This window comes from Coenobita brevimanus, chromosome 75 (genome assembly GCF_032717465.1).
Source record: "Coenobita brevimanus isolate Jiangsu-jjx chromosome 75, ASM3271746v2, whole genome shotgun sequence".
NCBI lineage: Eukaryota > Metazoa > Arthropoda > Malacostraca > Decapoda > Coenobitidae > Coenobita > Coenobita brevimanus.
Genome location: NC_137028.1, coordinates 11159698 through 11169663, shown reverse-complemented (window position 1 = coordinate 11169663; position 9966 = coordinate 11159698). Strand labels below are relative to the sequence as shown.

Here is a 9966-nt window from a genome sequence, read left to right as displayed (position 1 = left end):
GAAAAACTAGATCTACCTTCCTTAGAAGAAAGGAGAGAGAGGGGTGACATGATTGCGGTGTTCAGGGCCTTGATGGGAGTAGAAAAAATTGACAGAGATCTGTTTGTATGGGATGGGAGAGTAGCAAGAGGATTCGGAATGAAACTGAAAAAGTCAAGTTGCTTGAAGGATATCAAGAAATATAGTTTTCCATATAGATGCATAGACTTGTGGAATATCCTGGACAAAGAGATCGTTCAGTCTAAAAACTGAAATGAGTTCAGCACAAAATTTGACATATCGAGAAACAGAGATGATACCCCACGAGCACAGCTCATATCCTGTATATCACAGCTAGGGAAATACATGTATGTATGTATTTATTTATTAATTTTTGTGTTAAGTCAGCATGCAGGTATAATAGATGGAAAACTAGGGTAAGAGTAGTAGCCCGAAGGTGGAGTGAGAGGAAGATGTGCATCAAAATATATGGATGAATAAAATTGGTAAGTTTGGATGGCTGTGCACTGATGAATGCCTCAATGGATCAGACTGGAGAAGCTGAGAAAGACAACAGGTTGATGATTGTAATAATGATGATAGTGGTGGTGATGAACAGAAATTAGTGGGAGTGATGAACTATAGACAGAGGTGGTGGTGGTGGTGGTGGTATAGCATGTATGTTCTGACAAAATCCCCTAACCATTTGCGACTCAGTTGATAGCTGATTCAGTCCTGCCTCATGATTAAAGCTTATCTAATATCATGCAACCATGACTTAGTATCCAAGTTGCAAGATTGGCCCAGTTCCATCAGGTGAAAACTGACACTGTAGTGAACTGATGATGACCGTGTGTGTTTTATCTTCCCATCAAGGTACCTCAAGTCCACCATTGGAAATATCATGCTGATCAACCGATTCAGGAAGAGGTCAGAGGACTGTGAGCCAGGACCAGAGGAGCGTATATTTAACTTCTGGCTGGATTACTTCATGGAGGCCACGAAGACGGAACTAGGCGATGTCATCCGATTTCCTGTGAGTTCCAAGAGATTAGCTTTCATCGATGTTAGTTGCTTTTTTGTGAGTTCCTAGATTATAGCCTAGCTTCTTGTTAATGTCATCCTCTTTCCTGTTAGCTCCTAGATTATAGCTTACATATCGGTATCACCTGCATTCCTGTTATCTCCTGTATTACAGAGTACAGTCACAACTCAATCTACGATTGGGTTACATCAAGTAAAAACCAGTCACATAACTGTAAACATGGGTTCACTGGGGATATGTAGGAGGTCAAGGGTCACATCACCATAAAAGAAAAATAATAATAAAAAATATATACATGTATGCCATCCACCTTAACCCGTCACGCCCCGAGCTACTGTATTTCACACCTCCAGCACCCCCCAATCCCGAGGGATTTTTTTTTTTTTGCTAAAACCTCAACTTTTGGTGAGAAACATAGAAAATTCATAGAGAAATTGCTCACCTGAGGTTTAAAATACTCGATCCAGGTAGCAGTACCTCCTTACCTTAATGGGTTTTCTAACAGGCTGGCACCAAAGAAAACGAGTTCTATGGGAGGGTAACTATTTCACACCACTCATAAATGGTATTTATTTATTTACTTGGTACAAATTTATATGTAGTATAAGAGTATATTGGTTTTCAAACAGTAATATAAGTATATTGGTTTTCAAACAGTAATATAGGCATTATAAGCATAGTTTCACTAACTAAGTCATCACCATACCTGACCTTTTTTTGCCACATTACCTGATCATCATTTCTGACTGTTACTTCCTCAAATGCTATGTAAACTTTGTCCTCCACATTGTCATCAATTGGGGAATCACTCTGGCCCTGAATGTCTATATTGGCCAGGTCACTGGTAACAGGTGAATTGCCGAGACAATGGCGTGCAAGGGGGGGGGGAGGTTATGCGGTGTGAGGCATTGTCCCTGCTTGGCATCTTGTAGAGGAAGGTGTCCCGTGTATACATACGAAAAATCACGCGCGAAATTTGAAAATTGTGCAAATTATGAACCTTGCAATTGTGCAATGTACCAGTACGTCATTGGACTGGCAAATGCAAAATGTTGCAACGTATCCATACGTCGACAGGACGCCTTGGGTTAAGTATGTTGTAGGCCAGTCTGAGATGCCACCAAGGGTCCACCCCTTCCCCCTGGTCTAGGGGACAGTTGGTGGGCCTGGACTTAATCCAGGTCATCAGGAGGAGGTGGTGAGCTGCGCAGAGAGCAAAGGTGTAAGGCTGAAGGAGAGTGTAGCAGTGTGGTGGGTGGGGAGCAGTGTGATGAGATGGCAGGAGAGTGGTGTAGTGTTTTCTAAGTCACAAGTTCCAGTACTTCACACACAGAAAGTTATGTCTCCACTTAATATCGCATTGCACTCTTCATTTTTCACCTGCTCTGTTATTTTGCAGTAGTGATGGTGTTTCATTGCACATTTAAACATGGGGTTGCAGTCTTGGCTCAAATGTATGACTACTGGTGTGCGTGGGTGGCATGCGTCTGCATGGAATCATCGTACATGACCACTGCAAATATTGTATAAGCGATTTTTGCTATCATTACCCTGGAACTGGGTATACAGTAAGTTTTCATCGATCATTATAGCATTCAGTCGCATACCAGACTTTCGTATACTGGGGTGTGACTGTATAGTACTTGTTTGTGAGGGAGTGAAGCTAGTTAAGAAAAGGAAGTTGTGATCAGGATTTATTTAACTGAGACCACAATAATGAATTATGAATTACCAGAAAGCATTCAGAGGGTGCATACCTCTGCCAGTGCCATTGCCTGTAAAAAGGATTTAGACCCGGATCCATGGAGATACAATAATCCCTCATTTATCAGGTTGTTCATTATCCGAAAAATCCATTACCCGGATGCTGTGATCTGGTTGTTTGAAACCATTATTCATACATTTTTCTATTTTGTCTTGACAAAATACGTGCATCTGAGTGGGTAAGCAAACATTTTTGCCTGGCCAGGCTTTTTTTTTTTTTTTTTTTTTTCCCACTGTAGCATGTGGCCCTGCTGTAGTAATTGCATATCCTTGGTTGATGGGTCTGCTTGACCTTGGCAATTGCTTGGCTGTGGTTTATAGGTCTGCTTGACCAGATAGATAATGTTAAACAATAGGAACAAGTGTTGTACAATGTATTATAGTGGCCCTATACAGTTGCTATCAGTGTTCGGTTATGTACTAAGGGGGCCCAGGGGAGAAGTCCATTATCTGGAGGGATCCACTTTGAGGACGCGCCTTTAGCTCTGTTACGTCAGAAATTCGAGGGATATCTGTATTGTGTGGAATACCGTATTTCGCGGCATGTAAGATGCAGCATTGTGAAAGATGCACCCTAATTCTGGCAGGGCAGTTCTGTGGAAAAAAAGTTTGCCCCAACCAAGACTGCAGTAAGGTTTCTTGATAAGAGCCATTACCACACAGATACACACTCACCTTTCAGAATCTATTCATTACTGATCATCAGCCTTTGGTTTCTTTTTTATATATACAAAGAATGGTACAGGAAAAGAAAACAATGCCCCTTCTTGACAAAACGTGACTGATATGAGCCACTATCACTTAGATACACACTCACCTTTCAGAATCTATTCAGTACTGCTCATCATCCTTTAGTTTCTTCTTTTATGTACAAAGAATGATACAGGAAAAGAGAAAACAAAACCCCGTCTTAACAAAACGTGACTTCAAACCACGAGGCCATCTCAACTTGTTGATAAATATGTATCAGTAAACTGATATAAACACTGTTTTTAATATTTTATGAATTTAAAACCACAAATGAAGTCATTAAACTCTATTCTTTCATTCACTGACGAAAACATAAAATACAATGAATGTTCACATCAGTTCATTTATCCTAAAAGAACCCCGTCATATTCCACACCTGTTACGGAATTTCCTCACATTGCCTTGACTCAAGCACAAAATCAGACTACTACCATCATTAATCATGCACTCTAACTAACCTGTAATTACCTCCACAAATAATATAAAAAGGTAGCACTTGTAAATACACAAATTACAATGTTTTACAACCATAGTTCAATATAGCAAGGCCGCTTGGGAACAGGATAGACAGCTGTTTTTACTCTCTTCTCTCAGTATCACTCCTTCACTGTCAGCTATGTTTGCCTTGCAGCATCAACAATTAAAAATGCATGCTTCACTGATCATAATTTACTATAAACATTCATTTCAAAACATACTGAGTAAGGTGAAAACATCCATTGTTACACCTTAGTAACACTGCTGCCTCCTAGTCGCTAGACAGCAGTCTCTACCCCTTCCTCTCAGTATCACTTCTTCACTGTCAGCGATGTTTCCCTTGCGGCATCAACAGTTAAAAATACGTTCTTCACTGATCACAATTTACTAAAAACAGACATTCATCTCAAAACATGTCGAGAATGGTGAAACTATCCCTTAGCAACACTGCTGCATCCCAAGCGCTAGACAACTGTCTCTACCCTCTTCTTCCAGTATCACTCCCTTACTGTCAGCTGTTTTCCTTGCAGCATCAACAATTAAAAATGCATATTTCTCTTACCAGAATTTGCTAAAAACAGACATCCATCTCAAAACATTCGAGTACTGTGAAAACATCCATTTTTGGTCTTAACACTGCTGCCTCTTAGTTGCTATGGTACACACACACACGCACACATGTACACACCACATGCAACATTCGCACGCCTCTGAAGCATTTACATCAGTCAGTTTTGGAGTACCCAGTGGCTTTATTATATGCCAAAAACATCAAAATGTATTTGGTTGTTCAATATAAATATCATCACTTAAGGACATGAAACATCTCAAACAGTTTATTCATCCAAACATCGTCAGTGCAAGACTAAAGGTGTACAGCACCATTGATCCTAAATATTCCATGGTTGCATCTGTCATGATCACCTAAAACCAATATTCACTTCATATTACTGACATGGTGAAAATTTCACTCGTCTTCAAATCCTGAGAATTCATCACTACTTCCCCCAAGTCCTGAAGCATCACTGGAAGTCATCACCACGGTCATCATCACTGTTTGACTGTCACTCTCATACAATAAATGGTCCTCAGTACCATCCATTGAATTGCTTATACCACACTTCATACGACTTTAACTTGGCAATCGTTTTAACTGAGCACAGGCGATATTCAGGCTTGGGGCATTTGATACAGCCCACATTAACCTCCTCAGTACATGTTTCCTGAACTGAATAAAATCATATGGCAAGCATGAATAAACTACCCTATAAAATACATTGCTGGGCTGAAGGGATTATAATAAGCGGATTATCAGTTCCCTAGCCTGACTCTTCCCACTCCTACTTCCTTAACTACACCCACACCAAACTCTCACCTACACCTTAGGATTCTGGTCGTTTCGGCCGTAACGTCCAAAATGGCAAACGACTTTACAACCTAACCTAACCTAACCAATTTGGACGTTACAGCCTAAATGATCCCCATTGCCGATCATGACAGCTTTGCTTAGGCAGCAGAGATGCAGAGAGTGAACATTGTCAATCATTCTGATCGCTTCGTCTGCTAAGAATACAGCAGAAATGGCGGACGCTGATATGAATGCCCGTCAGGCACTGCTATTCCAGATATTGCATCAGTTATGCTACTCAGTGAATTTTATCCTATTTTCATAACAAAATACTGTAATTGAGTGTGCCCTGAGTTGCATAGACATTGCTAAAGTACTTCACTTGGCTGAAAAAGTGAAGCTGTAACTTCAGGCAGTACTGTTTAACGTTACAACTGTTTTTCCTGTTTTTCGCTATTGGTATAATAAGACTGTTCACTTCTATGATACTCTTGTCAGGCATGAAACAAAATGTCACTAAGAGAAGCCAACCATATGAGGGTGATTGAATTTCCATATGCGACAAAAATCAATTCTGATGACTTGTCAGGTTCGCTTGCCAGCACCTCTCCAATTTGACTGCTTTGCTAGTTAGTAAGTGGATGGCAAGCAAAGTGGTTATGATTGCCTTTCAAAAGGATAGCAGACAATTCACCAGTGAGCATGTTAGCTTGCTAGAGTAGGGTGTACGCTAGACGCTAAACTGCTAAGTTGCTAAACCGCTAAACCCCTTGACGGTATTGGCCAGTTGAGCTGAAAACAAACCGTGAATGCTTTGTGTTCTTGAACTTGTGTGTTTTAATATCTGCTGCATATATACACTCACAAAATGTCACAAAAGTAACTGACTAGGGTTACTGAATTTCCATACGTGACGAAAGTCTGTTTTGATGACTTGGCAGTTTCACTAGCCAGCATCTCTCAAGTATGATTGCTTTGCTAGTTAGTGAATGGATGGCAAGCAAAGTGGTCATGATTGCCTTTCAGAAGGTTAGCAGACAGTTCACCAGTGATCATGTACGTTAGCTTGCTGGAATAGGGCGGATGCTAAACTGCTAAATTGCTAAACCGCTAAATATCTTCACGATGTTAGCCAGTTGAGCTGTAAACAAACCCGCGAAAGTTTTGTGTGTTTCTGATATCGCGTGTTTCTTAAATCTGCTGCATATACACACTAGTGTATATTATTTTTAAAAATAAAATCAAGTCTGCATACTGTAGAAAACACCTGTGGTTGCTAAGCAGTGAGATGATCATCTTTATAAGAGTTTCTTCTCAATGGAGCCAAACTAACCTGCCTTAGTCTAGCGTGCAGGACGCATGGGGATATTTTAAGGTAACTTTGAGACAAAAAAGTGCGTCTTACATGCCGCGAAATACGGTACTTAGGATCCAGGTCTGGCCTAAACTTTGTTCTATAACCAGTGGCTGACTCTTCCTCAAAATTTACTGAAATTCATTGAGAACTTTTGGAGATATTGTGCGAGATACATAGGATCTGGATCTGCCCCCAAATTTAATCAATTCTTTTTTGGCCCATGGCCCACCCCTCCTCAAAATTTCATTGAGATTCATTGAGAACTTTTGGAGATACAGTACTGTATTGTGTGAGATACTCTGGATCCGGATCCACCCCCAAATTTAATCAGTTCTTTCTTGGCTCATGGCCCACCCATGCACAGAATTTCACTGAAATTCATTCAGAATGTTTGGAGATACTGTGTAGACAGAGTAACATAGGCAAATACATAATCTCCTCCAACTTTGTTGATAGAGGTAATTACTGTGTTGCCCATATCGCTGGATATTGTTGATAATTATTTTACATATGTGTTTTCCTTTTCTTGGATCCAGCCTACCCATTGGAGAAATAATAAACGGGATTATTATTATGTAGGATATACACAATTTTTCTGAGAAGTTTCATTCACTTGTGTATCTAAAACAATTATTTAATTGTACAATACCATCACCAGAAAATTCTGTGCAGTGAACTACAGGTACTTTGTATTATTAATAATTTATTATTGTGGTAGGTGGGGGTATTCACCATCCACTCACTTGATGTAGTGCTTCTCTTGGGTTTCTGTCCTTTCCTCTCCTCCATCCTTCTTTCCTTCCATCCTCTTCTCTCTTTCTTTCCTTCATTCTTTCCTGGTCCTTCTGCCTACAGGTGACTTTACACTCCTCTTTCTCTCCTTCATTCTTTCCTCTTCCTTCTGCCTGTACACTAGGAAACCATTTGCTACGCTGCGTGGTAACCATGTAACCAGTTTTGGCGCCTGGTGGTTTAGTGGGTAATTATGGTGCTCCAATCAGATTGAGCTGGTGAAGGTCTATATCCAAGGGGTGGTTGGGGTTTATTGCTCACGTAAATACCACTCAGGGATGAGTGAGGCCGGTCACTCTCATCAAAATGTCAGAACCACATTGCCTAGCCCAGGGCTCCTACACTTCTCATGGGGCAACGTAGGACTGGATGATGAAATGAAATGGTAATATTATATTTTCTTATATATAATCACAGAACACACTTTGTCTCCAAGTATGCATTGTTTGTGTGAGAAGCAGTGATACCAGCATGTAACTCGTGAAAAAAGTGTATTTAGAAAGCGGAAGATTTTGGAAATCAGATTTTCATATTTGAGTTTGTACTGTGTCAAGGGCTTCTTAGCAATAGATGTCTAGCTTCGGAGTGTCACTGTAATTGCAGTTCCCTTACTCATTTATATTTCATTTTACCTCCACCAGCAAAGTTGGAGGAGGTTATGTATTCACTTATGTTTTACTGTTTGTCCACATGATATCTCCAAAAGTTTCCAAATGAATTTCAATGAAATTTTGTGGAAGGATAGGCCATGGGCCAAGAAAGAGTTCATTAAATTTTTGGGGGGGTCCGGATCCGGAGTATCCTGCACAATATCTCCAAAAGCTCTCAATAAATTTCAATGAAATTTTGTGGAAGAGTGGTCCATGTGGGGTAGGTGGGAGAGTTCACCATCCACACACTCGACATAGCGCTGCTTTCGGGTGACTGCCCTTTCTGCTCTTCCGTTTTTCCTTCCTTCCTCTTCTGTCTCTCTTTCTTCCATTCTTTCCCCTTCCTCTGTCTATGGATGACTCTACACTGAGTGACAAGCCAAATGGTTTCCTGTGCACCAAGAAGCCATCTACTACACCAGGTGGTAACCATATAACCAAATTATGGCACCTGGTGGTTTAGTGGGTAATTAAGGTGCTCCAATCAGATTGAGCCTGTGCAGGTTTATAGCCAAGGGGTGGTTGGGGTTTATTGCGCATGTAATGCCACTCAGGGATTAGTGAGGCTGGTCACTCTTAAATGTCAGAACCAACTTGCCTAGCCCTGGGCTCCTACACTCCTCATGGGACAATGCAGGATTAGATGATGATGATGGTGATGTGAGCCATGGGCCAAGAAAGAATTGATTAAATTTTGGGGTGGATCTATTCCAGCACAATATTTCCAAAAGTTCTCAATGAATTTTAATAAAATTTTGTGCAAGAGTGGGCCATGGGTCAAGGAACAGTTAATTAACTTTAGGGACAAATCCTGATCCTTTGTATTCCTCACAATATCTCCATAGATCCAGATCCGGATCTTTTTTAATGGCAATAGCATTGGCGGAGGTGTGCGCTTTCTGAGTGCTGTCTAGTCTGTTACTGAATTGACGTACTTAAACTCACTTAACAGTTTGTCTCTCCAGTTGCCAGCTTGTCACACTGAGAGTTACCTTCAGTCTTAGTTACCATCACTTTACCATTATCAAGTTACTTTCAAAACATGACCAGCCATTTACAAATCTCTTTACCATTCCTCGAAGCTCTTCTTCACTGTTAACAAGCAATTCAGTGTCATTTGTATATGGTACATCAGATTAGAGAAACTTCACCATGTTTTACTGGCCATGCTGGTGATAACTTAGCCTCTTTAATTACTTCTGGATCCAGGTTTTTGGACCCTCTTTCACAGCTTCTGAGAAAACATTTTTTTAAAGCAAAGGTTGATGTTTTTATCATAAAGTGTCTATAATACTGACGATTTAAAACATTACAGTAGTGAGAGAAAAAGGAGAAACAAGCAAACATGGTATTTTGGTAGCCTGGAGACATTTCTCTTCAGGCCTTTCCTTGATGAACTGGCTAGGTTGTAGAAATAGAGTTCAAGATAATGGTGATAATAATAATGAGTTTCCATTTAGGCTACTAGAGAGTTTTATGTATTTTATTTTCTGCATTCCTGATTTCTGACTTGTTATTCTCCCTTTTTAAATGCTAATTCTGTGTTGGTGTGTTGCCATTCTACAGATCTTAATTCTCGAGCCAAGCCGGATGTACAAGCCAAGCTACTACCTACCCTCGTATGTAACAGTTAACCTGGGTGCAGAAGAAAAGAGTTTGCAGTTATGGAACCTTTGCATTGACCAGATGAAGGGTGATTGCCGCCAGGTTCATGACTGGCTCTTCACTGCATCCAGCATCAAGAGTATCTCGTAAGAGAATTCATCAATAAGTACTCCCTAAATTTTTGCGAAGCTAATCAGTG

At 40.4% G+C, this 9966-nt stretch overlaps 1 protein-coding gene across 1 annotated transcript in view; it reads left to right on the top strand.

Moving 5' to 3' along the window:
• Ask1 (apoptotic signal-regulating kinase 1) overlaps positions 1–9966 on the top strand; it is a 450944-nt gene that overhangs the window by 181592 nt on the left and 259386 nt on the right. The window contains exons 10-11 of the mRNA XM_080278838.1: positions 856–1015; positions 9729–9913. Coding sequence (XP_080134964.1) covers positions 856–1015; positions 9729–9913 — 345 coding nt within the window. The remainder of the gene's footprint in view (positions 1–855; positions 1016–9728; positions 9914–9966) is intronic.